Here is a 27599-nt window from a genome sequence, read left to right on the forward strand (position 1 = left end):
TGGGGGACAGAGCGAGACTCCGTCTCAGAAAAAAAAAAAAAAAAGAAGGGAGAAGAGCTGCCAGGTGAAGAGAGCACTCAAGCCTGGGAGTGTGGGATGGGGCCATGAGGAACACTTAGGGGAGGAGGGACTGGAAGGGGAGCAGAGTAGCATGCAGCAGAGTGAGGTTTCTGGGGGTTCTGACCTGAGCCCAGAGGACCTCCCTCTGCAAGCCCTGGTGAGCCCCCAGAAGGCCGGGATGTGCTCTGACCCTGATGAAGGAGGTGGCAGTGGCCAGAAAGATGGAAGAGAAATGGAGGCAGGGCCTGGTCCAGAGTTGCCAGGGTCCCCGTGGCCCATGGCCTGCCCCGACCTCATCTGTTTGGGGTTGTGCACCTACCATTTGCGTGTTCGTGTGGGTGTCTGTGCTTGAGCCCTTGCGGTGTGTTTGTACCTGTTGTTTGGTGCCTTGCTTTGTTCACTGATAAACACCCAGCACAGGCAGCAAATAGCAACAATGAAACTTGCCATTGATGGTTGGATCATTGAAGAATTAATTGTAGAAATGTGAGGTCTTTTATCCCCCTCCCTCCCAGGCACGGGCTCTGCTGTGCGTTGGTGTGTGCTCCAGGTGTCTTCTGAGCAGTGGATCTCCATGCACAAATGCACCATGCAGGCTTTTCACATGATGGAATCACGCTGCATGTGGGGGTCCAATTGGGTGGGTGGCTTTTTGGGGGGACTCTTTTCATGACATTAGAATAGAAAATAGTTTCCTCATTCTTGTTAACAGCACATGGTGCTCCAGAGACAAGAGGCACCATAATTTCTACAACATTCTTCCATTTATTTGCATTTCAGCTGAGTCTCCTTAACACCTGTGTAAAGCTATAGAGAGCATTTTATACGCAGGATCTTACGGATGACTTGCCCATTGTTTGTTGCTCCTTTGCAGGGCGGAGAGGGACTCCCTGGAGAGCAGCCTCCTCGAGGCCCAACAGCTGGCCACGAAGCTGCAGGAGCAGCTGGAGGAGGAGGCCCGGAGCACAGGACTTGCTCGGCAAGCCTTGCAAGGTGCTCCAAGGGCACTCCCTCAGCTCCTTCCCCAAAAGTCAGCCATGCAGGGGCCCCTGGCATGGAGCTCAGTGCCCACACATGCTGCACCCCTCTCCGGAGCCCACAGGGGCACAAATGTGAGCCTCGAGCTCATGTGACGAAGCAAGTTGGGCCACCTCGCCCGTGAGGAACAGCAACACCTTGCCCAGGCTGCACCTGGTGCTGGCCTGAGGCTCCGAACGGGGTTGTGGCCGCAGGGTCAGCGTGTAGCCTCCAGCTGCAGCCCTGTACCCTTGACCCTGCTCAGCCCAGCCTGCCATGGGTTGGCCGCCCACTCCCAGAGCCTGGAGTGGACAGTGGTCGCCCCCAAGGCTGTCACTCCCTAAGGAGTCCCAAAGGGTTCGGGGGTCCACATGCCAGGCCCTGGCGCACCTTACCCATCACCCCACAGTGGAAATGGAGCAGCTACAAAGTGACTGGGAGGTCCAGGAGATGAAGCTGCGGCAGGATGTGGGGCGGCTCCAGCGACAGGTGGCACAGCAGGAGCGGGAGGCACAGCGGGCCCTGGAGAGCCAGGCGTCAGCTCACCGCGAGGCCCTGGCACAGCTCCAGAGGGAGAAGGTCTGCTTCCCAGGAGCCCACCAGTAGCTTCCTAGAAAGCTACCAGGTCCCAGGGAATGGCAGGCCCTTGGGAGGAGGGGGCCTGGGAGACTGAGCTCAGAGACATAGGCAGCTGGCCAGGGAAGGCTGGGCAAGGACCTGCTCACGCTTCATAGTTCACGTGGGCATCCAGGGCCTTCCTCGTGGAGCCCTCACACTGGGCTTGGGTTGGTATTTGGGGCGGGCCTCCCTCATGGAAGAGGCTGGACGTGCCGTTGGCTGGTCTGAAGGGCGAGGGCTGGAGGGGGCCCCACACCCATTAGAGCCGTCCCGCAGGTCCCAGGCTTCTGGAGGCCTGGTTTGACGTGTCTTTGCACCCCTCTGTGGCAAGGGCGCTGCAGAGACTCAGGAATGGTTTACAAACTGATAGATCAATGTGGGATGACAGGTGCTGAGACCCAGAGAGGCCCTCCCTGCTCTGGTGACTCTGAGGGGAAGATATGGGGGGGGTGCAGCTGGCTGGACCGGACAGCCCCTGGGGCCCATCAGCCCTGGCATCCCACAGGCGAGGTCTCACTCAGGACCAAAGACAACTGCTGGCCTCACCTGCCAGACCTCACAGCCCACCCCTTTACCTTGGTCCAGGAGACCCTGAGCCTGTCCCTGGCAGAGGAGAAGGAGGCAGCCAGATGCCAGCTGGAGCAGGAGAAGGAGCTGGGGTCAAAAAGTGCAGCTGAGAGGGAGGCTCTGAAGGGGGAAATTCAGAGCCTGAAGCAGGAGCGGGACGAGCGCCTTCTCCAACTGGAGCACAAGATGCAACAGGTGATGGCAGGGCTGGGGGGCAGCAGGGTTGCTCACACCCCCTGCACCTGTCCTCTCTGGCCCAGCACAAGGGCTGCATGTGGCCACATCTCAGGCAGATGCAGCCTTTCCAGGTCACTGCAATTGCAGCTTCGTTCTTCCACAGGAGTCATGATGGACAGATGTCCAACCACCTACCCACCCATCTGTCCATCCATCCATCCATCCATACATCCATCCATACATACATACATCTGTCCACTCACTCACCCACCTATCTGTTAATCCAGCCATCTGTCCATTCATTCACCCATCCGTCCACCCATCCACCTACCCATCCATCCATCCATCTCTCCATTCATCCCTCTATCTGTCTATTCATCCACCCACCTACACCTCCATCCACCCATCCACCCATCCACCCATCCACCCACCTACCAATTCATCCATCCATTCACCCGTCCATCCATTTATCCATCCATCCACCCATCATCCACGCATCCAACTGCTCATCCATCCATCCACCCATCCACCTGTTCATCCATCCATCCTCCCATCCACCTGCCCATCCATCCATCCACCCATCCACCTGTTCATCCATCCATACACTCATCCACTCACCTACCCCTCCATCCATCTATCTATCTGTCCATTCATCTATCCACCCATCCATCCATGTATGTGAATGTCCCTCCACACACTTGTCACCATCCACCCACTCACTTGAATATATCCAATTCTTCTTTCCACACATTTAGCTATCCACCCAGATATATGGCCATGCATCCACATTCCTAGCTGCCCATCTGCAGACCTCACCATCCATGTAATCATTCGTCAGTTCATTTGACTATCCATCCAACTATCCATGCACCCAAACTTCCATCCACACCGCTGTCCACAACCCATCTGACCATCCATCCATTCATCCACTTAACATCCTTTCATCTGTCCACAAACTCAGCTGTCCAGCCACATATCCAACCATCCATCCATGTGTCTATCCATCCATCCACCTGATCCACCAACCAGCCAGTCATCCAATCATCCATCAGTGTATCCAACTCAAACACCAAGCCAAGCACAGAATTACCAGCCACACATCTGGCCATCCTTCCATCCCAGCAGCAGTTGAGACTCAGCCACTGGCCCTGTAAAAGCTACCGAGTCTAGGCTGTTCCGGTGCCACCCTGAGGAATTCACCGTGGAGTGAAAGGAATGGGCACATGCACATGAACACGTCCACATTGTGTCACATGCGGTGATAAGGACTATAAGACGTTGGTACAACATCTTATGTTGTTGTGGCTTATACCTGTAATCTCAGCACTTTGGGAGGCCGAGGTGGGTGGATCACTTGAGGTCAGGAGTTCAAAACTAGCCTGGCTAACATAGTGAAGCCCTGTCTCTACTAAAACTACAAAAAATTAGCCGGGCATGGTGGTGGGGACCTGTAATCCCAGCTACTCGGGAGGCTGGGGCAAGAGAATAACCAGAACCCAGGAGGCGAGGTTGCAGTGAGCCGAGATGCAGAGACTCCTCAAAAAAAAAAAAAAAAAAAAAAAAAAAAAGACAAATTGCAGGAGGAGTTACAGTAGCCGAAATAGCCAAGATTTATTGTCAAACTTTCTGCATTTAATATTTGATTCTTGCAACACTCTGAGGCACATGCTGTAATTATCCCTATATTAGTGGTGAGAAAACTAAGGTCCACAAATATTGAATGCCTTGCACAGGGCTGTGCAGTGCACCTGCTGGGCACCGAGGTCTGTGCTCTTAACTGCCCCACAACTCTGCATCCTTAGGTGGAGGAAGGGAAGGCCTTACAGGAGGAATAGTAGTGTTGGGTGGAGAGGACGTGGACATTGGCAGGATGTCTGGGGATGGCATGAAGTTCTGCACAGCTGCCAGGCTGCACGTGAGCGGAAGCAGTGAGAGAGGTGTGCAGTGGAGCAGGGATGGGCCTTGGGCACCAGCATCAGGTGACAGGGAGCCAGTGGATGTTCTTGAGCCAGGGTGATATGATAGGAGTTGGGTGGAAAAGAGTCTGGGGCCAGGAGGCTGGGGAGAAGCTGAGGCAGGGTCCATGCGAGAGGGGCTGAGAGCCAGGCAAAGGAGGAGAAAGGTAAGTTCAAAGTCCCTTGGGACGTGGTGATATTATTCCCATTGGATATATGAGAAAAGAGGCTCCAGGGGAAGAAATACGTCTGGGGAGTGAATGGCCCATCAAGGCCCCCACGCAACCCGTCATTCCCATCTGAGACCAACCACAGGACATGGCCTGTTCTCATGTGATTATTTAATCCCAGCTTCCCGGTGGCACACACAGCCCTCCAAGAGAGGGCACCTCGGTCAAACAGGAGTGCAGGCGCGGTGGCTCATGCCTGTGATCCCAGCACTTTGGGAGGCCGAGCCCAGCGGATCATCTGAGGTCAGGAGTTCAAGACCAGCCTGGCCAACATGGTGAAACTGCGTCTCCACTAAAAAAAAAAAGACAAAAATTAGGTGGGTGTGGTGGTGGGTGTCTATAATCCCAGCTACTCAAGTGGCTGAGGCAGGAGAATCGCTTGAACCTAGGAGGCAGAGGTTGCAGTGAGCAGAGATCATGCCACTGCATTCCAGCCTGGGTGACAGAGCAAGACTCCGTATCAAAACAAAACAAAACAAAAAACAAGAGTGCAGGCTAAGAGGGCAGACAGGCACCGTGTGCTAGTGCCCTCCCTTCCCTGGACTCGCAGCAGAACCACGGTAAGGGGCACCCCAGGGGCAGAGCACAGACAGGCTGGCCTGTGGAGCCCTTGCTGGTACAGCAAGCTTTCCCGGGACCTCTGCTCGGCCAGCTGACCGTTATCCTAGGCAACCTGAGAAACTAACCCTAGGCAGTAGAGAAATTGAGCAGAGCAGTGGGGCTGGGGGGTCTAGCGGGAAACTTCCCCACACTTCCTGGAGGAACCTGTGATGACCCAGTCGGGGATCTTATTTCTACAACGAAGAAGAGGAATTATATGTGGAGCAGGAGCCAAAGACCTGGAGCCGCTGGCCCAGGAGGGGCTGCCTTCACCGGAACCCTCCATTCTCTTACCCACCGTGTCTGAATGGTGGTTTACCCACACCTGTTTGCAAAGTGAAGCCCTCCCCCGAGAGAATGCCACACTTCTATATTTGATGAAGTTTTGCCTAAAATTCTAACAAACACTCCCTTACGGTGCCCAGTCATGAGGGGCACAGGAGGGAGAGACAGGGCCCCCACCCTTGCAGACCTTATAGTCCAGTAAGGGCAGATTTATAAACAGCCAGCAGGTCTCCAGGCGAGCAAAACAAGCAGGGCCTCGAGGGAGGGAGGGAGGGAGGGGAGCAAGGGGGAGCATTGATGTTTAAAATGGTTTAGAACATAGAAAGCCATTCAGTGAAAAGCCCCCGCTCCTGCCCCTCCCCTTCACTAGGCCACTCAGGGAACAGCTGTCCTCTCTCTTTGATTCCCCTGTAACACGCCCATGCAATTCTGACCCAGAGATAGCACAGACCCCACAGGGCAAGGTCCCCCGCAGGACGCCCTCTCTCAGACACCATCCACAAGTCCGGGGTCTCCAGGCCACCCACACTTCTGACCACCTGACTACCAGTTTGGGGGTTCCCGTGGTCCTCTCAGGTTCAGCCATTCGCTAGAACGACTCACAGAACTCAGGAAAGCCTCTTGTTCCTCTTAGAGTTTCATTATCAAATATGGAATTCAAGACCAGCCAGAAGAGGAGACACGCGGGCAAGGTGTGGGCACGTCACAGACAGGGGCTGCTGTGCCCTCCCTGTGGAGCCAGCCCAGCACCCTCCTGCACCCCGGTGTGCTCGCAGCCAAGAGGCTCCACTGCACTTCGGCGTCCAGAGATTTTACTGGGTTTCACCGCGTAGCATGATCGGTGCAGTGATTGGTTATGGGACTGAGGCCGCTTCTCTGACTGCTCGAAGGCTGGGTTGACATCCTGTGGCTCAAAGCCTCAACCCTCTAATAGTGGTCTTTCAGCAGACAGCCCCCATCCTGAAATCCAGCAGGAGTGCACCCTGAGTCACCTCATTAGCATAAACTCCGGTGTGGTCCCAGGGGCCCGCCGGGAATAGTGCAGACACTCCTCATTTGGGGAAACCCCCAGTGTTTAGAAGCTTCCTCCAAGGACCCAGGACACAGACCTGATAAATCTTTTGTTATGCAGCACTCTCCAAAGATTGCTTGCAAACAGAAATATACAGCATTACCTCCCCAACACTGCACTTTTAATACGAAGGGAACGGAGAGTCCACGCCGGCTCCTGGGCCTTTCTCTTCTCAATTACCAAAGCATCTCGGTGACCTTTCCCAACTGTGTATCTGCAGCTTTGTTCTTCTGTTTCTGGGCTGCGTGCTGAGCTGCCAGGGCTGGGTCTTCCCGTGGCTGGCTGTTCTTCCTTCCGTGGACATCTGGGTTGCCTCCAGCTTTGTTGCCATTACAGCAATGTCAGAGACGTTAGTGACACCGCACAGAGGTCATTCCACACAGGTGCACGCGTGTCTCTGGGCTGCCCTCCCCCACATGGGCCTGGGCATAGAGAGAATATCCATGTGTGAATTGGACAGGCATTGCTTCCACAGCCTGGCCCATGGAGCAGCGTGCCACCCTTGGGGCTGAGGGTGTCTCGCTCACGCGCCTTCCACACCATCAGGGAGATGGAGCATTTTCAGGCTTTCAAGCTTCCTTCTCTGCACTGCAGCGGGTGTTGCCTAGAGGGATGGGGGTGGCTCATGAAGGCCCCCGAACTGCATGGGAAAGGGCAGGATTTTGGACAGGCGGAGGAAGGCGATGGTACCCCGGGGACGGGCCCAAGGGCAGACACAGAAGTGAGATGGTGTCGGACAGAGGGCAGGCGCTCAGAGGGTGAAAGGCCCAGGGCCCAGCGGTGCCTCTGTGGGAGCCGCCTCTCCTCTCCAGTGGCAGGGATGTACAGACAGAAACGTGAACATGCCGTGTCCAGGGGAGCCTCTGCACTCAGCATTCTGCCACAGCCTCTCCTACGAGGGGAGCCTCATCCCTCCCCGCAGCCTCCCCAGCGTTCTCACAAGCATACCCCGTCCTGTTCAGGCCCTGTCCCTGAAAGAAGCAGAGCGGAGCCTTCTGAGCGAGGAGCTCTCCAGGGCCAGGAGGGTGCTGGAGCGGGTACAGCAGGAGGCACAGAGCCAGCAGGAGCAAGCGCAGGTGAGCCCCACGCAGCCCGGCCACGTGCACAGCCAAGCAGATGCTAGCTGACCCCAGGGAGCCGCCCCTCCTACCTGGTCCCAGTGGCCTGTCCCTCTCCATCCCTCCCTTCCTGAGCCTCAGTTTCCCCCCGGTGCCTCCAGGGCTTCTGGTGGGAGGGGCACCCAATGGGCAGGAAAGGTCCGAGTGAACCAAAGCCGTTCTCCCTTAGCTTCAGGGCTGGCAGGGGCCAGAGAGGGGAGGCCTGGCCCAGCTGGGGGCTACCCATGAGCCAGCAGCAGCAAGCGGCTGAGCCCGTATGTGCACTGGAGCTGCTCATAGAAAAGCACAGCTGGGGACGTGTGCACCAGCCTCGTGGAACTCACCACAGAGATCCTTCCAAAGGAGAAACTGAACCTGAGGCAGCTGGGGCTGCACCCGAGGAAACTCTCAGCAGGAAAGGACACCCACATTGAGTCCTGAGTGGAGCCGGGAGAGGCATCCACAGAGGGGCTAGCACAGCCCCTCAGCAAACAGCTGCCCACTCTCAGCCAGTGAACAGAGGCTCTCCCATGCACAAAGGCTGCTGCAGGCAGCCAGTGGGGGTCACCTGGGACCCCTGAGTCCTCCCCTGGAGCCCAAGTCCAGAGGGCTGGGCGGGCAGCAGCAAATAGGGCACTGGGCAGGAGGGCTATAGGAGGAGGGCTCTGGGGAGGAGGGTTCTGGGAGCAGGGCTTTGGGGAGGAGGGATCTGGGGAGGAGGACTCTGAGACCTATGCCTCCAGCTCGTGGGCAAGGCTGGGCACCCACTGCTAGCTTGCAGAGCGCCAAGGCTTCAGCCCATCTGTGACGTGGCACCAGGTCCCACATGGGAGATGAAGAGACTGGGCAGGGCTCATAGGGAGTGGCCAAAGCCCAGTGATAGAACATGGATGGGGGCCTGGCTCACAGGCCGGGTGGCCAGAGCCCAGCAATAGGACATAGATGGAGGAGCCACAGCAGGGCCTCCAAAGGTCCAGGGGGTCTGAGGAGGGGCTGTTTGTGTTGAGGTCAGGGCTGCTGTCCTAGTTGGCAGGGGCTGGCCCTGAACAGACACAAGTGCCAGGGTGCCCTAGGCAGGGAGGGAACGGGCTCAAGGCACCGGACACAGCTCCTCTCCTTTCCAGAAACAGGTAGGATCGAGGGTGAGGCTGATTGCTGACCCCAGCTCTGACCCACTCTCTGCCCTCTCTGGCCGCACACACCCCGTTAGCTGGGCCCACACCTGCCTCCTGCCTCTATCCCAGCCCCCAGCATGTTCAGTGACGAGGCCGTTCACTCCCATACTTCTTGGCTCATTTTAAATTCGGGCAAACCTTTTCCTCCCTGTCCCTGGCAAGGAGGCAGTGTTGGACACCTACCTGACTGGCGTTGAATGTATGGCTCAGTGTGCAGTGAACAGAACACAGGCCATGGTGCCAGGCGCGGGAGGCAGGCCCCTTCTGTGCCCATTCTGAACGGGGGCCCTTCTCGCTGACTGCACAGAGGCATACACAGGCCGCCTGGTAGGGGGCCGGAGTGTCCAGGCAGCAGGGCCTTGGGGACGCTCGGTGACTCAGAGCCAGGATGGAGGGCTTGTGCCCCATCCCCAGGGTGCTGTGCAGCGGGAGAGGTCACTGCAATGAGGAGGCGGCTACTGGGGTGTCACTTCGCCCCCTCCTGCCCGATGCCACGACCCGGATTCCTAGTCCCTCCAAGCAGGGCTGCCCAGGGGAACGCCTGGCAGCCCATGGGAGCCTTGCCCCTCACTCCGTGGAGCCCTGCCCTGCTCTGTTCCTGCCCTGAGGCCTAGAGCGTTCCATGGGGCCCAGGAGGACCAAGCTTGGCATCGGGCCTGTGACCGTGCCCCTCCCTCCTCTCGACCACTGGCCCAGCAGCTCCCTCGGCTCCACCCGTGGGCAGGGACCCAGGAAAGCCCTCCTGGGAGCTGATGCCTGTGGCTCACAGAGAGGCCTCCTCTGGAGTCAGTGCTGGCTTCTGGAGCCTTCTCTTGAGCTGGCCCTGAGTCTCCCCGGGACTCGGGACCAGGCCTGCCAGCCAGCCGGCCTCCCTGGGGAGCTCGTTAAGGGCTCCTTTGCCACCTCGGCTCAGAAAATGGAAATTAAAACTGTTGAGAGCAGCGGGAGGAGAGGAATGCTGGCCAAGGAGCACCAGGCTCCAGATGACAGGAGAGCGTGTGCCCCCAGGCTGAGTCACCGCTGCCGCCGGGCTCCCAGCCGATGCCCTGTCCCTGAGGCCCTCACAGGGGTATCCTGCAGCCAGGGCAGTGCTGGGGCATACTGAGGCACAGAGCCATGGCCTGGTCACCCAAAATGGCCCTTGTCAGTCCAGAGAGACCACAGGGGGTTGTGGAGAATGAGGACAGGTGGCAGCAGTATGGCTCCTTTCCCAAGAGCAGGGGTCACAGGCTGCAGGAGCCCCCACCCTAGCAGAATCCAGGTGGACAGGAGGGGCTCCCGAGATCTGGCACAGGGGCAGCCATGTGGGCACCTGTGCCCCCGGGAACACTGAGCCAGCTCTGGAGGGAGCCATCCCCCAGCAGCCACCCCCTGCCAGCCGCCTGCTGCTGCCTGGAGGCTTGGTCCGGCGCCCCGAGCCCAGGGCTGTGGAACCTGAGCAGGGCAGGGCTCTGACTCTTCATGTTGGGGACACTGAGGCCCAGAAAGCTGAGACCCCGTCTGCCCTGCTGCCCTAACCTGGGCAGGGGTGCAGAGGGGAGGGCCTTGAGAGGAAGCAGGGTGGTGTCCCAAGGGGCCTGGGGCTTGGAGTGAAGAAGGCGGCATTTGTCCACGAACAAGGGGCCATGGGCTGAGCCTGGGGCCTCCTGGCCCAAGGATCCCTACTGGCCACACTGCCCCAAGGCCCGAGAGGACACCTCGACTGGTGTAGGCACAGGGAGCCAACTCCAGCTGAGCTCAGTCCCAAATGGAGGGTAGAGCTGCCCAGTGCGTAGTGTTCCCTGCAGGGATGGGCCCCGCCCCAGGGCGCAGGCTGAACTGAGAGGCTGCCTCCTGCTGTGTCCATGGGCACTCACACATCACAGCTGGCAGGGACCGTGGACGTCTCCTCATCCCAGCAGCCTGTCTGACAGTTGAGGAAACACCAGTTACCCCGGGACCTGTGTGATCAGCAGGGCCCAGCTCCCCCTCCCCAGCCACTGCAACACCTCCTGCTCCAGGGTCCGGGCCTTACCTCAGCCTCCACTGCCGGGCCCCGCTCCCTGGTGCCACGGTGGGCTCCCTTCTCCCCGCAGGCCACCATCAGCTCCACAGCTGAGGAGCTGAAGGCCCTCCAGGCCCAGTTTGAGGATGCCATCACGGCCCATCGGAGGGAGACCACGGCCCTACGCGAGAGGCTCCGGGACCTAGCGGCCGAGCGGGGCGATATGGAGAGAGAGGTGAGGGGCGGGGCTGGGGGGCTCCTGGGGATGCCAGAGGAGAGAAGAAAGCAGGGCAGGTACCGAGAGACGAGAGAGTGGGGTGCCAGGAGGAGAGAGAGGCTGTACCATGGAGGAGGGAAGAGTCGTCTCTGGGACTAGGAAGAGGCAAACAGCAACAGGGGCTGTGGGGCTGGGGGCCCTCAGACCAGGCAATAAGCCAAGCCTAGGCTCTCAGAGCAGATGAAACGGTGCCTGGCCCAGGCCATTGGCTAAGGGAAGCTGACACCGGTTTTCAGGGAAAAGAACATCATTTCTAAGCCTCCTGAAGGGGTGAGTTTGACTTTGGGGTGCAAGTGGGCTTGGCTGAGTCAGGTGGACTTGGCTGAGTCAGGGTGCCGGCTGAGCGGGAGGGGAGCTGCCGTGGGTCCCGATGCGGCTCCTGCTTGTCCTGGGAAGCTACACAGCACATCTGCCAGCTCCCAGGGCACTGGTGGGGCACACCTGCTGCTGGGAAGGCTAGCATGGGAAAGGGTGGCCAGAGCCACGCAGCCGAAGGCACCGGGAGTCTGGACAGCCCCCTCGTTCCACACACAGTTAAGAAAGTGGAGTCAGGAAGGGCCTGATTCTGGAGGCACTGGGGCAGCTGTCACCTCCCAAAGCCTTTCCGAGAGACAGGCATGACCTGGGGCAAGGGGGAATTCGGACCCTTGGCCAGGAGACCAATCGCTCCGTCCACTGAGGCGTGGGGAGGCCCCTGACGAGCTGGGCTCTGTCCACACAGCAGGAGGCATGGACTTCATTGGTCTGGACACTAGGGTGGGGGGAGGCTGGGTTTAGGGCAGCAGGCAAGAAAAGAAGTGGGTTAGTGGAGATTTCGGGGTGGGCCTGGGCCTGGCCAGGGGCCCGAGGTTGACACGAAGGCCCCCAGGAGCCACGTGATGGTGACGTGGGGTGGGGGACCGTCTTGGGCAGGGGCAAGAGTGGCCAGGGCTAGGCTGGCCTGGGCTCAGCAGGCAGGCAGATTGGAGAGGCGTTTCTGAGGGGGGTTGGCAGGATATGGGGATGCCTGCGTGTGGCAAGGGCAGGAGGGCACACGGATCTGGGCTGGAAGAGGGGAGGGTCAGCTGGAGCCCCAGCGGGGCCCATGGGGACGGGGCGGCCTCGCACACTCCCTGGGCCGCTTGCCAAGGCTGGGGGCTGCAGAGCTGACCTGGTGCTGGCGCACACCACGCCCCAGAGGCCGGGCCGCCAGGCAGGGGAGAGTGAGGAGAGAGGCTCAGCCCTCCCCAAGCACCCCCGAGAGGCTGAGAGAGGAAGAGAACATGATTTAACATGACCGGCTGTTTACATTGGCCCCAAGGAGAAAGGTCTCCTTTCAACAGATTTCAAAGTCAGGCCCGGTCAGCGACCACACGGGGAAGCAAAAGGAGATTTCAAAACTAGGGGCAGCAGGGGGAGGGGGAGGGGGAGGGAGGGGGAGGTGTGGAGGGGGTGGGGGTGCACTGGTTCTGCTGGCCTCAAGGAAGGGAGTGCAGGCCTCATGGGAAGGTCAGGCTCTCAAAGGAGCAGCCCCCGGAAGGGAGTGGGGGCTCCCAGAACAGAGCAGGGTGCCCAGAAAGGGAGTGGGGGCTAAAAGGTGAAGACAGCTGAGGGGGACAGGAGGAACGATCACAGAGAAAAGCAAGCAGAGCCCGTCCAGGCGCCAGGCTGGCCCAGGGTCACCATGGAAACCATAACATTTTTCACAACCTTTAAACTGGAGGAACTTCCAGGCTCTCAGACCCTGCCCGAGGTCCACACGTGTGTGCACACATGCATACATATCATCCACACAGTGAGACCACACACACCTGTGTACGCTCAACACTCAGAGTAGTGCATGCATGCTGAATGCACACATGCCCCACGCACTCACACTCACACAATTCACGCTGGAATCACATACGGACACCACACAGTGCACAGAAACGTGCACCAAGTACACACATGCATGTGTGCACTCATATGCACATGCCTAGTGCACGCACAGGCATACAGACTTGCACACACGCATGCACACCACGGACAGAGTGGACACCTGCACCGGCTCTCACACATACACTCCTCACCCACACTCACACACACACACACACGCATCACCCACATTCGCACACACATGCACACACACACTCATCACACAGACACACACATGCACACACACACACACTCACACACATACACTCACATTCATCACAGACACACATACACTCACACACATTCATCACACACAGACTCAGGCACACACACACACACATACACTCACACACACTCATCACACACACAGACTCTCACACACATGCACACACACATACACACACACATCACACACGCACTCACGCACACGCACAGTCACACACACGCACCCTCCCCTGCTGTCCCTCCACAGCCCTCCTGCCCTGCAGAGCTCTGGAGCTGCCTCCCTGCAGGAGATTTTTAAAAGAGGCTGTTTATACAATTTCTAGCAACGAAATAATCATTATAATCACATTAAGTGATTTGGCTGTAAAGTTCCTGTAAAAGGGATGTGGCTGTTCTCATGAGGCAGAGGGAGTGGGTGGGGTGGGGGTGGGGTGGGGGCGGCCCTCCTCCTGCATTTGTTTTGCTTGTTTTCATCTCCTCTGCCCTGGGAAATGAAAACAGTTTCTTTTATGATGCATGGGCCCTTGTGCTGGTCCTTGACCTTCTGGGCGGGTTTCTGCTGAGCTCGGCGGAAAATGCTCAGCACGGTCACGGCTCCCACGTGTGGGGGTGGAGGGGAGCGGAGGGGAGGCTCTGGCCCTTCCCAAAAACAGAACAACAATAACAGCGGCAGCCTCGGGAGCCAGGCCGGCCGGGGGCCTGGACAATGTCCCGTGAAAACAGCCAGAAAGAGGGGTTTGCTTTTGGCCAGCCAGCGACTTGCCATCGCGGAGTCTTTGTGGCTTGCACCCCTGGGCACGCCCCACTGGCTCCCTCCGTCTGCTCCTCTGGGACACACGAGAGCCGGAATGGAGCCCTCTCCAGGGTTTCTGGCCAGGCCCAGAGCTCAGACCTGGGAGGCAGGAGACTGGGTGCCAGGGCAAACCCCAGCAAGTCCTCACCCCAGAGCGTAGGTGCTGGGGAGGGCCTTCCTGCCAGGCTGCAACTGTCCTCCAGACCCCACCCCTGGGTTCTCCTGGGCACTGTGAGATGCCTGGTATCCAGAGCAGGGAACCAACACCCTCCTCCCACTGCCCCCCCACCGCCAGGGACCCTCCTCCCACTACATCCCACGTCAACGGGGAAGGAGGGCCGAGGGAGTGGGTGAGCCCCACTGTGGCGGGGTCACTGTGGCGGGGTCACTGTGGCGGGGTCAGTGCCCAGCCTGCCTGCCGAGGCTGCTGCCCACACTAGGACAGGCAGCGGCCTGGGCACCACACTGTCACCTAAGGAGAGGACTAGATGCGGGGGGCGGGAGGTGGGAAGGGCCCTGGGCGGTGACAGTGAGGGCACGTGTGCTGAGCCGCATCCCAGGTAGGCTTTGCTTACCAGTGGTCAGCTTCCCGGGGGCCCAGGGAGGCCGCAGGGTGGGGCTGGTCCCAGGGGGTCAAGGTGGGGTCCTCTGAGCTCTTGGGCTGGCCCTGCCCCAGCTGGTGGAAGCTGCCCTTCAGTCTCTGCAGCAGCAGGGATTGGTGGCTCCATGGAGTGAGCAAAGCGCATGGGGACCAAGTCGGGCAGGGCACCTGTGCCTGCCACACCAGCGTCAGAGGCCACTGGCCCCTGTGGCTATCCCTGGAGCAGTGGTCCCCAGCTGGCCTCTAGAGCTGCATGCTCCTCCCCAGGCTGAAAGGCTGCGGGCACAGCTGACCATGGCCCAGGAGGGACTGGCCGCACTGCGCCAGGAGCTGCAGAGCATCGAGGAGAGCCGGGAGGGGCTGCACAGGGAGGCCCAGGAGGCCCGCCAGGCACTGAGCGACGAGGCCCGCGAGAAGGACATACTGTTGCTTTTCAACAGCGAGCTGCGAGCCACCATCTGCAGGGCTGAGCAGGAGAAGGCCAGGTATAGCGGCCACCCAGGAGCAGCTGGGGGTGCCCTGCAGCCTGCTGCCCACCCAGTCTGTAGGGAGGACGGGGCAAGGGGTTAGGCAGGGGCGTCCTGCTGATTTGGGCTCCACTGATGGTGGGGTAGACAGGCCAAGCAGGCCTCCCACTGCCCAGTCCAATAGGTCTGCAATGCTGGCCAGTGCGAGGGATGTCTGGGGACACAGACACACCTGTCCCTGCCCACAGGGGGTCCCATCCAAGAGGCAAGATAGGTCACAGGTGGCCTCCAGGAGGTGGTGCAGAGCTGGGGAGCAGAGGGAGGCCAAGGGCCTGGCTGGGGCTCCAGAAAGACTGCTGTGGGACGGCACAGCCCTCACAGCAGGTGGCAGAGGTGACAGGCTGGGCTGGATACTGAGTGTGAGGGAGAGGGGGGGACAGGGAGGGATGAGGTGAGGAGGGGCTGAAGAGGTGGATAGTGGACAGGGGCCATGCGGCCGGGCACTGGGACCTGGGTGGACATATATCCGTAAGGTGACAGGGAGCCCTGCAGAGGCTGACTTTGAGGACACTGTGGAGAGAAGACTGGGGCCAGTGTCTCACTAGGGGAGACAGAGACCTGCTGGGCAGCTGTGCTGGCCCCCCCAGGAGGTGCAGGGACCCCAGCCTGTGGCACCCTCGTCAGTTTTAAGCGGTCCAAGGAGGAGAAGGAGCAGAAGCTGCTCGTCCTGGAGGAGGCCCGGGCGGCGTTGCAGCAGGAGGCCAGTGCACTGCGGGCCCGCCTGCGGGAGCTGGAGCAGGAGCGGGCGGATGCCCGTCAGGAGCTCCAGGAGCTCCACAGACAGGTAGGGTGGCAGGGAAGGGTCAACATCCAACCAGGCACCCTCCCGCCTGGTGGGTCCTGGCTCCTCCCAGGGCACCCTCTGGCTGCAGTGCAGGAGCCCCCAGACCTGGCCTTGCTGCCGCCTTTGAACCACTCTGTCCCCAGACTTTGGGCCGTGCCCTGCTCAGGCTCACAGGGTCCGTGGTTGGGTCTGTGCCCACGGGGCGCAGAGGACAAGACTGGAGAGGGCAAAACCAGGAATGCTCTAGCGAGGAGGAAGGGAGCCATGCACAGCAGCACACGGAAGTATCCTACATGTAACACCTTCCAGAGGTGCTCGGGAACTCAGGCAGGCTAGAGGGGAGGCCTGGCCTCTGCAGGGCAGGGTGCTGGCAAGCCGGGTCTCCCAGAGGCCTGGCTCCCTCCCATCACGGCAGCCTCGGGGCAGTTGGCTCCAGTGCACCCCAGACACTGCTCACACTCCCTAATCAGTGCCTACCCTGCCCCACCTGAGCCTCCTCCTTGTCCCAGGTCCTCCAAGGAGGTCCCAGGTAGGTGTCTGCAGAGTGGCTGAGGGTGACAACTCCCAGGGCAAGGCCCTTTGGGAACAGCTCAGCCCAAGACTCCTTGACTGTGGCCAGCTGCCCTCAAGGGACGTGCGAGCGGAGGCAGGAGGCAGGGAGGCTGCCTGGCTTCCAGCACAGAGACCAGTGACCCTGTCCATGCGGCCCCACACTCCCAGGTGAGGACGCTAAAGGCTGAGAACCAGAGGAGGAGTGGAGAGGCCCATGAGCTGCAGGTGCAATGCTCGCAGGAGGTGCTGGAGCTGCGGAGGCAGGCAGCCAAGGCGGAGGCCAAGCGCGAGGGTGCCCGGAAGGAGGTGGGAGGGCTGCCTGTGCCCAGAAGGGAAGGAGCTGGGTGTCGGGGAGCAGAGGGAGGAGGCCCACCCCACTTCCTCACTGTCTCCCATGGGCGCACCCCAACATCCCTCCTACAGGTCCTGGGGCTGCAGAGGAAGTTGGCAGAGGTGGAGGCCGCAGGGGAGGCCCACGGACAGCGGCTCCAGGAGCACCTCCATGAGAGCCGGGGGGCTGAGCAGACCCTCCGAGCAGAGCTGCATAGTGTCACCAGGAAGCTGCAGGAAGCCAGCGGTGTGGCTGATGCTCTCCAGGCTCGCCTGGACCAGGCCTGTCACCGAATCCACAGCCTGGAGCAGGAGCTGGCCCAGGCTGAGGGTGCAAGGCGGGACGCGGAGGCCCAGCTGGGCCGGCTGTGCTCTACACTCCGCCGGGGCCTGGGGCTCTGGAGACCGAGCCCGTGGGTCTCCCCGGAGCAGCCTGGTTCCCCCACCAAAGGTCAGAGTCCTCAGTGGAGACAGGCGGGCCCCTGTCCCAGCTCAGTTCCTGGCCTGGGCACCTCTCTTTCAGGCCTCGCAACTCGCACAGTGAGGGACTTGGACAGGCAATTGTAGGAGCCTGCGACTGGCACCTCAAGCTCCCGTGGCTGGGGCAGCAGAGAGGAAGGGGGAAGGGCGAGTATCTGTCACTGTGTTCCTGCCCACAACCTCTCCGCTGTCACCTCCCACAGGCTCCGACGGCTCCCAGGCTCTCCCTGGGCACCAGGGTGCCAGCCCCCCAGCTAGGCCCCACTCACCCCTCCAATGGCCCTCGCCCACACCCGGAGGCCGCAGCTCAGAGCTTGTGGATGTGGCCACTGTGCAGGACGTCCTGCGGGACTTTGTGCAGAAGCTCCGGGAAGCCCAGCGGGAGCGGGTAATGGGGGCTGGGGTCCTCCCACCCATGGCGGCACCCCCTGGGGGTCTCTGGGAAGAATACCTGCTGTCTACCCATCCTCACGTCCCTGGGTCTCAGGGTCAGTGTCCAGGCTATCCTGTTTGTTGTGCTAAACACCAGTACCACCACGGCCCCCAAACCCAAGTGCCTCAGGTGGCTGGGGGCTGCCCCTTTCCTCAGACCAGGCTGAAAAGCCCCTGGAGCCAGGCCCTGCTGCGACACCCACCAGGGCCCAGGGCAGGGCATTCTGCAGCTCATGCCACCCCTGAAGAGCTGCCAGGGCAAGTGCAGGACAGAGCCAGCTCCCCTCAATGCTCCCACAGACCCCTCCTGTGGGGCCAAGCTCCCCAGGGGCTGCTCCTGGCTTCAGGGCTCCCACAGAACCACCCGTGAGCGGCCCCCTCCCAACTCGCTGGGTGACAGTGGGCAGGGGACTCTGGTGGGCAGGACTGTGGGAAAAACAGAGGCAGGCCCTGAGCCCTGGCCGGGGTCCTCCATGCACACTCGTTCCCTTCGGACCCACCTTCCCACCGCTGCCAGCCCCAGGGGGCAGGGTCCCGTCTGCACTCAGCCCCAAGTCCTGCCGGGGCAGCCCCTGCCGGTCCCCCTGAGCACAGGCTGTGGGCCACCACCTGCCAGCTTTCCCACACCACACCTGTGCTTGAAACCTGGACCCTTCAGGCCCAGCCCCAGTGGGTACCTCCACCTCCCCAGGCCTGCAGGTCAGCTCAGCTTCCCCGTGGGACCACCTTCGCCACACCTTCCCTGAGTCCACGACCCGCCCCGCCCACTGCCCTGCCCTGCACACCACAGGCTAGACTGTGAGCGGCCCCAGCTGGCCCCGACCCTCCAGCAGACACCTCGGCCCTCCACCCGCCCGCTGGGCTGCCCCCACTGACCTCAGTCCTTCTGCCCAGGACGACTCCCGTGTCCAGATGGCAACCCTCAGCAGCCGGCTGAGCGCGGCAGAGTGCAGGTGTGCCCGGGCCCAGAGCCGTGTGGGGCAGCTGCAGAAAGCCCTGGCTGAGGCGGAAGAAGGTGACCTCCCTTGCCCTGCCCCGCCCACCCTGGGAGTGGCACCACCATGTCCCCACTGCTGCCAGCTATAAGCTTTCAGCCCGTGGGTGGGAAGGGAGCCTGGGGACAACACCCAAACCACCAGGCCTGGCAAGGCTGGGCCAGTACTTGGCATCGGAGTTCTCAGCAGTGACTTCCCCAGAACAGAAGAGTGACGTCCACAGGCCCCTCAGGGCCCTCCCAATCTGGCCCCCAGCATCCTCTGCACCCCTGCCCCACCCTGGACTCCTGCAGTTCCCACCGGGGGCCTTTGCCCGGGCTGTGCCCTCTGCCTGGCACCCTCTCCCCCAGACAGCCATGAGGCTCTCCCCGGACAGGCCCTGCCCCTTATCACCGCCTTCAGAGAGGCCCCTTCCTTCTGCCCCCCACTGCCTCACACACACAAGTTTCTCTGCTTGTTGCCCCCTTAATTAAAGGAAAGAGGCAGGAGGGAAGGATGGGCGGGGAGGAGGTCCAGAGTGCAGACACAGGAAGCCGGACCCTGGGACCGCCCCTGCACCCTTGAGCTGTGAGGATGGACCCGCACCCCGACGTGGGAGCCAGTCACTCAAGTCCACGGAGCCTCGCATTGCCTGCCTGTGACCCGGGAGAGGCGTGGGAGCCCCTCGAGCCACCCTGCTTGCCCCACAGGCCGGCGCCGGGTGGAGGGTGCTCTGAGCAGCGCCCGGGCAGCGCGTGCCCTGCAGAAGGAGGCGCTCCGCAGGCTGGAGATGGAGCACCTGGCGAGCATGCGTGCAGCAGGCCAGGAGAAGCGGCGGCTGCAGGTGGGGCAGGTGGCAGGGTGGGTCCCAGGTGGGGCACAAAAACAAGGCCTCTTGGTCACCCTCACACCCTGCAGGGAATTCCACAGGGTCGGGAGGTGGGAGACAGGGGTCTGCAAGGGCTTCTTTGGGTGTTCAGGGCTGGAGCCAGTGGGCCAGCCCAGCAGGGCCCTGGGACAGAGGTGCAGGCTGGGTTGTGGCAGGCGGCTTTGGGGTCATCAGGACTGGGGCTGTCCTTAGCAGAGCTGTCTTTAAAGTGGTTCTAGCCCTTGTTTTACAGATGGGGAAAACTGCGGACTTGGCCCTGGGAGCGCAGCGCCCCAAGTCCAGGCCCTTCCTTCTTGCTGAGGCCACACTGGCAGGCATAGGGGTGGCCCTGGCCCAACCTTGGGGCTCTTTATGGGGTCACATGTCCTGCTCCAAGACCACTTTTCATTCTGTGTCACTCAGACACAGAAGGGGTCTCTCAGGAAGGGCTGAAGTCAATATCCCTACACGCCAGGCTTTGTGCTGGGGAGGTGGCCGCTGGGTCTGAGGTTTTCAGGTGAGGAGCCTGGGCCTGGAAATGGAATGGCCAGGCCGGAGTGGATGAAGGCCTGGCCCAGGCCTCAGTTCTCAGTGCTGGTGGGGAGCCCCAGGCCCTGCCCAGCCCCACAGGTCCAAACAGCCCCCGGGGTTTCCTGAGATTCTCTTGTCAGGACCAGGGGACAGCTGTTCCGCTCCAGAGCGCTCCCTTGCAGGCCCCAGCGGCCAGAGAACAGCGTGTCTGGCTGAGGTTCCCCAGGGCAACTGCCCCCAGGCGTCCCCCAACCCATTCTGGAAAGAGGGAGCCTGCACAGTGCAGAGGGGACAGGGCACAGAGATCGGGGAGCCACTCCTCTCCAAGTGTCCCTCCAATGAGGGAGGCCTGGGTGAGCTATCAGGAGGGACAGCCTTGCAGGTTGGCAGAAGGGCCCCAAGGGCAGCCGGCCAAGCCTCGACCCCGAGGTCAACTGCAGAAGCCACCCATGGTCCACACGGGACTCAGCCCGGGAGCCTGGTGGCCCTCAGAGGCCCCCAGAGGGCTGTTAGCACTCAGACCAGCAGGCAGGCCCTGAGTCCCCCGAAGGCCCTGAGCCTCTGAGGAGGTGGCTCCTGCAGGGGAGAGGGGAGGGGCAGAGAGCAGAGACCAGGCTGCAGAGAGCAGGGTCCTCGTTAGCCAGGAGCTTGGAAATTTCTGCTTTGGAAAGACCCCTCCGGTGGCAGCTGCTGGGGCAGGAAGACTAGAGACATCTGCGGAAAGACGCAGGCGGCCTGGCCAGGGATGGAGTCAGGACTTGTGAGATGCCCAGGAGGTGGGGGGACCTAACAAGTCAGGGGACCTGGAGCGGGCTGAGCCGGGCCAAGCTCAGCCTTTCATTTTATACGTATAGTCACATGTATGCCTCCCATGCGTTCAGAAATAACGTCCTCTGTTCACAGGTTACACATTTTGAAACAGGCCTTCTATTTTATTTTATTTTTTAAGATGGAGTCTCGTTCTGTCACCTAGGCTGGAGTGCAGTGGCACCATCTTGGCTCACTGCAACCTTCACATCCCAGGTTCAAGTGATTCTCCTGCCTCAGCTTCCCAAGTAGCTGGGATTACAGGCACCTGCCATCACACCTCATTTTTTGTATTTTTAGTAGAGACAGGTTTTGCACCATGTTGGCCAGGCTGGTCTTGAGCTCCTGATCTTAAAGGGTCTGCCCACCTCGGCCTCCCAAAGTGCTGGGGTTACAGGCGTGAGCCACCGTGGCCGGTTCTGAAAGAGACCTTGAAGTCAACCTTTACAAATGCATTACTCAAATAGGCCACATTTGATCCAGTTCCTGAATTTATCAAAGCTAAGGATGATGTGTTGGATTTTCCCACTACAATTCTTTTTGTCAATGTCTCCTTTTATTTCCAAGGAGAAATAAAAATACCCTATTTCCAAGGGTATTTGACTTCTAGATTTCTTGACTCTTCGAATTTGAAGTTTCTCGGTTAACTTTTCCTGAGTGGCCTGCATGTCCTGTGACTGCTGTTTGTCTTCCTCTTGGCCTCTGCTTTTTTGGTGTTTGTGTTTTCAGCCTTCGTTTCATCGGCCTGGCTTTGGTTTCAATCCCACCTTAGTGTCTCTGCCTCTTCTGGGGGAATTTGTCCCACGTAGAAGTTTTGTGGTGACCCATGCTCTGGTTTTCCTTAGGTTGCTGATGGGACACTTTCTCCTTTCCGTGTGTCTTTCCTGCCTGTCCTGTCTTGCATGGTAGGGATGATTGATTCATCCTCTTTTCCCTTAGCATTTGCATCCAGGGCCTCTTATGGCTGGTCCAGGACAGCGCCCTGCCCCCTCCGGCGACCGTGGGTCTTGTCCCTTCCCTCCCCAACTGCACTGCTTCCACCTGTGCCCTAGGAGCTAAGACTTTTGTTCCTTAGAACTTCCTGCTCTGGACACTCCCCTTTTCCAAACCTGCCCCCCAGGGGGGCTCTGGGCTCTCCTGCCTATAGGCTGAACTTCTCTTGGTGTGTGCGGACCCCAGGGCTGTCTACCCACAGCAGCCCATACCTGGTGCACTACTTACTGCAACAAATTACTGAAGACTTAACCCCACTTTTGAGCCCCCAGTCCCATGGGTGAGAAGCCTGGCATGGTGTGACTGGCATCTCCCCTCTGGGTCTCACAGTCATGGGGTGGGCTGGGCCACCCAAGGCCCCAGGGAAGAGTCCTCCTCTAGGCTCATCCAGGTGCCTCCGGGCGCATCCTGGCTCATCCCAGCGTGGTGAGTCCAGCTCCTTATGTTGTCAGGCTGAGCCTCATTTCTGGGCAGTCAACCAAGGGCTCCCCACTCCTAGCCCAGGGCTTCCTCGGCTGCCTCACAGGGTGGCAGCAGCACCTGCACCCCACGCCGCCCGTCTCCACGTGCCTCACACCTCACGGCTCCCTTCCACCGACACCCGAGGGCGTGTGTGAGTGGGTGAGGCCCACCTGGGTGGTCACCCTTTGCTTAACTCAGAGTCACCTATTCGCGTCCACAAAGTCCCCTGGCCTGAATCCAATGTAATCACGGGATAACGTCGGGGCCAGAGCTCAAGGGGCCCTCTGAGGGCTCTGCCTGCCACATGGGTCCAAGCAACGTGTTACCAGCTTTGGTGAACTCCGTGCCTCTGGTATGATGGCTGGGGCCGCTCATGGCATCTCTCCTGGAGGGGCTTGGTTTTCATTTGATTCTGGACTCCTTGTTTGCCTCTGACCTTGAGTTCAGATGGGTTCAAGAAATGTGCGGATTCCCTGGGTTCTTTGTGTTTTTCTTATCAGGACTCTTTCCAGAGAGGCAGCCAGAGGCCTCCATGTCTTTGAAATTAAAAAATGTCACCAAAATGTGGGCATGTCGGCCCCTTTCATTATTTTTACCTACCCTGGCAAACCCTCCCTACTTGTAGAATCAAATCTACCTTCTGTTTACAGAGGTTCCTTCCACTGTAAAAAACAAAAACAAACAAAAAAAAACCATCTCTTCTCCTTCTCCCTCTTCTCTGTTCTCTTGTCCTGGAATTCTCAGCATCCCAATACTGACCCCCTGGACCTGTCCTCCTGGCTTCAGTCTTGAATTTCTCCTTCTCATCTCGGTTTTCCCCAAGGTCCCAGGAGAATTTCAGGTCTTACTCTTCCTACTCAGCTAATCTCAGGATCTGCCGCATCTCATCTGCTACTCCTGCCCCCACAGCGGCCTCCTTCGGCCTGAGTTTTCATTTTGGATTGTCCACTTCGAGACCCCTGCCCTGTCCTCACCTTGAGAACGCCAGTTACCATCTTCTGATGCGTGTCAGTAGCTCACTTCTCTGTTTAATTAGAGACTCTCAGATCTGATTCCTCAGATCGACTTTATTTTCTCAAACCCCAGTAGACACTAGTTTTATGATTTTTTTTTTCCTTTGCGTGTCTTTAAAGAAAGGAGTTCTAGCCTTGTTTGAAGTTGGGAGTGGAGAGGAGCCCATCAGGGACTTTATGTGTCCCCATCCTAATATTTCAGGCTCAAAGGGAAGGCAGAGAGAAGGGTTCCAAGATCCCACAGCCACAGGGAGCCACTGGGGAGTGGAGGGAGCCAGTAGCGGAGTTCTGGCCCCTCCCAGAGCTGTTCTGTTCCCGAAGTGGTCCGGGCGGGGGGGTGCGCTCTCTGGGGCACAGTCTTGGTGGGTCCTCCACCTCCCCAGCTGCTTGCCTCGCACGGATGGAGGCTCCCTGGGTCCCCCAGCCACAGCAACCCTCTTTCCTGAGGTCCTGGTGGGGTAGAGTTGCCTCCCCAACACCCCTGCAGCTCCCTCCAGTCCTCCCCCTTCCGAGCCAGGGTATGGGGGTACGGGGGTCCCACTTTGGGACCCCAAAGTGCAGAGGACTCCTCTGACATTGATCACCCTTTGTCTGTATGCATTTTTCTGCTTGGTCTAGAATTGGCTCAACTTTTTTAGTGAAATGTGCTAAAATCTATCATTGTTGTGTCAATGTTTTCTTATAATTCTGGCAATTACTGTTTCACCTATTTTTAGGCAAGTTGGTTTCATCTGCCCTCGGGAGTCCTCCAAGTCCCTGGTCTCCAGCTCTGAGGAAAGTTTTTCCCAACTTTTTGTGATCTATTGGTCATTGTGGTGGGTTTCTGGATTCAGACACACCTAAGTCACCAGAGGCCCCCACTTTTGACACACAGCAAACCCAGGCAGGGAGTTCAGGGTTGAAATTTTCTAGCCAGCCAGGGGGCTGGGAACACACAGCCATGCTCCTGCTGCCCCGTGCCCCTTGCTGAGCCAGGGGGGTTGCTAGGGTCCAGTAGGGCAGGCCTGGCACCTCTCCTGGCTCTGCCAAGCTCCCAGCACAGTCTAGAGCCAGCTCTGCATTTGACACAACTTCTTTCACTTTCATGGATTGGTTTTTCCCCTGTTTCACATAAGCCAATGTGTTTGTCAAGAGAAAGTTAATTAAAAACATATTTTTCTAATTAAATGGTAGGCTGTGCTATGCAAACAGTAAGATTCTTGTTTGAGAGCAAATCCCTCCCCGTTTCCAAGGCTACCATGGGAATTTGACAGAACAGCCATGCAGGACCAGCCCATGGTGTCAGGACACGCGCAGAACGCAGCAGCAGTGCCCAAGTAGCTGGTCAGGTCTCCGAGCAGGCGGGAGGCCTGGCACTCACCCAGCATCACCCACAGCCTCATGTGGGCTCAGAAAGGCCCACCATGCCACCCTTGGACTGATGCCTGGTCACAGCCTCCGTGGCTCAGGGAAGCTCACGGCGTCCTTGGACTCTTGCCCAGGCCTCCTTCCCCTGCTGTGCCCACGTGCCACACCCACCCCACCAGCTCCCCACCTCCCCAGTGCCAGCCCTGGAGTTCACCCGCCTGTGGGGGCTCAACTCAGCATCAGTCACAGGTTCTAAAAGTTTCTGGGGTTCACACATGCCCAAAGCTAGCAGAGCAGCTTAGGGCTGGTGGGGTCCACAAGGTGGACACTGAGCCACAGTCGGACTTGATTTCTCTCAGTGTTTTGTCAAGAATTTTTACATCTGTAATTCCTTTATGGTGACATATTTTTCAGATTTGTGTTAAGAAAATTTTATTATTTTATAAAATGAATTGGTGGGCTTTCCATTTTTTCCATCACCTGGAACACTCAAAATAACTTTTCTTGAAAGGTTCATTGAACTTCCCTGTACATATTCCGCAGCTCCTGTCATTGTAGAGAATACAATTGAATTCCCTTTCCAATCTCTTTTCTGTCAAGGGTCTGTTTTAGTTTTCCATTTCTTCTGGGGTCAGTTTTGCGCTGTGGGAGCATAACTCATCTTACACGTTCAGTACATTGCCAAAGACCTGCACATACATCTGCTCAGCATCACCTTCGTTATATACATGGTCTTGTCAGCAGTTACACCTGCTTTATATGCATAGTTGTGCCTTATTTACATGTGGAGTTATAGCTGTTTCTGTCCTTCGTGTTGGCGATTTGTTTCTTTCCCTTAGCCTGATTTGCCAGCAGTTCATGTTTTATTCCTCTTTTCAAAGAATCAATTTATCTCTTCTTTTATTTTTGTCTAGTTTATTGATTTCAGCTTTTGTTTCTATGAACACTCTATTTTTATTTTTAGTTTGCTTTTTTAAAATTTTTTGAGGGTCTCGCTCTGTCACCCAGGCTAGAGTGCAGTGGCATGATTTCGGCTCACTGCAGCCTCTACCTCCTGGGCTCAAGCAATCTTCCTACCTCAGCCTCTTGAGTAGCTGGAACTACAGGCACATGTCACTACACCTGGCTAACTTTTGTATTTTTGTTTGTTTGTTTGTAGAGATGGTATTAAACCCTATTGCCTAGGCTGGTCTCAAACTCCTACATTCAAGTGATCCACCCACCTCGGCCTCCCAAAGTGCTGGGATTACAGGCATGAGCCACCACGTCCAGCCAACATTCTCTTTTTGTTGTAATTTTTCTGATTTCTTGAAAGGAATAAGTAATTTATGTTTGGGCTTTGTCTTTCAATAGTAAGAGCATTTAATGTGATCCTATTTTCCCTAATTGTGGTTTGGTATGTGTCCCATCAGATTTTGATGTGAGTTCTTTTCCTTTTTACCAGTTTTCTAGATGTTTTCATTTTTATTTCTTCTTGAATACGAGGGTTATTTGAAAGCATGAGTGCGTGTTTGTGCCACTTTTGGTTGCTTATGTCATCTTCCTGGAGAGGCTGTGGCTTGGGCAGGGATGACGGTTTTCTTTTGATCAGCTGCTGGGTGGATCTTTGTTTATGCTCCCACTTTGTCAGTTGTTTGTTGGTAATTTGCTTTTTTGGTTTGGTTTTGTCTATTTGTTTGTGATGTGTTTAGAGAATACTGGACAAGCTGATTGCAAAGTTTACAGGAAAGAATAGATGTTTGAGATTTTCCAAGAAAATTTTGAAAGTGAATAGTACAACAGGCTATAATGCTAGTATGGTCAAAGCAGGAGAGGCTGGCAGAGTAGATACAGAGGCAGCAGGGCAGGCCACAGTCCAGAGGAGGCCCTGCCCCCATGAACTAGCATCAGACCCTGCCCTCGCCCTCTGTCTGGCCCCAGAGTTCCACTGTGTGGAGTGAAGGGCTCCGACACCCTTGTATCTGAGGACTGTCCAGAGCTAACTCTGTCCCGTGACTGGCCTGAGGGCAGGATGGCGCAACCGGCCAGTGCAGGGAGCCCAGGGGATACCTGCCAGTGGGCAACTGAATTGGCCATCGTCGCCCAGTGGATAAATGGGTATCAGACTGAGGACCCCAATTCCAAGAGCCCAAAGGATGGATTTGGCGAGTGTTTGTGGCCTGCCCTGTCCTCCTCTGTGCAGCCGGCAGGATGCTTAACGAGGCCTTTGTCCCTTCTGCTCGTGTTCAGCTATTTCCCAGCCTTCCATGCAAGCCCTTCATTTGTAACAGCTTCCCTGGGGGCATCTCAGAGTCCACAGCATCCTCTCAGTCTTTTTTTTTTTTTTTTGTTTTTTTGTTTCGCTCTTGTTGCCCAGGCTGGAGTGCAGTGGCGTGGTCTTGGTTCACTGCAACCTCTGCCTCCCAGGTTCAAGTGATTCTCCTGCCTCAGGCTCCCAAGTAGCTGAGATTACAGGCACCCACCACTATGCCCGGCTAATCTTTTATAGTTTTAGTAGGAACGGGGGGACTTCATCGTGTTGTCCAGGCTGGTCTCGAACTCCTGACCTCAGATAATCTGCCCATCTCAGCCTCCCAAAATGCTGGGATTACAGGTATGAACCATCACACCCTGCCCCAGCCTTCCTTTGGTCCCAACGAGACCCCTGTGAGGCTGCCTCATACCTGCGCCCCAGATGGGGAAACTGACATTGGAGCTCCACATGCTGGCTCCAAGCCCAGGCTCTCCCCTGCTCGGGCTCCAGGGTAGGAACCCCTGGAGCCCAGGCTCATCCCTGAGCACTCAGCTCTGGAGGAGAAAGGCTAGGGTTCTTTCCCGCAGCTACTAAAACTCTCAGAACAAATCCACGTTTTCAAGGTTTGTTTTGCCAGCCT

The 27599-nt window shown here is 58.2% G+C and overlaps 1 protein-coding gene across 1 annotated transcript in view; it reads left to right on the top strand.

Moving 5' to 3' along the window:
* The window catches only part of CROCC2 (ciliary rootlet coiled-coil, rootletin family member 2), an 85450-nt gene that overhangs the window by 44040 nt on the left and 13811 nt on the right, over positions 1–27599 (top strand). The window contains exons 16-27 of the mRNA XM_026449074.1: positions 935–1053; positions 1487–1656; positions 2281–2457; positions 7544–7657; positions 10929–11072; positions 14894–15111; positions 15778–15937; positions 16658–16795; positions 16913–17270; positions 17503–17687; positions 18626–18746; positions 19416–19549. Coding sequence (XP_026304859.1) covers positions 935–1053; positions 1487–1656; positions 2281–2457; positions 7544–7657; positions 10929–11072; positions 14894–15111; positions 15778–15937; positions 16658–16795; positions 16913–17270; positions 17503–17687; positions 18626–18746; positions 19416–19549 — 2038 coding nt within the window. The remainder of the gene's footprint in view (positions 1–934; positions 1054–1486; positions 1657–2280; positions 2458–7543; positions 7658–10928; positions 11073–14893; positions 15112–15777; positions 15938–16657; positions 16796–16912; positions 17271–17502; positions 17688–18625; positions 18747–19415; positions 19550–27599) is intronic.

Source organism: Piliocolobus tephrosceles, chromosome 11 (assembly GCF_002776525.5).
Source record: "Piliocolobus tephrosceles isolate RC106 chromosome 11, ASM277652v3, whole genome shotgun sequence".
NCBI lineage: Eukaryota > Metazoa > Chordata > Mammalia > Primates > Cercopithecidae > Piliocolobus > Piliocolobus tephrosceles.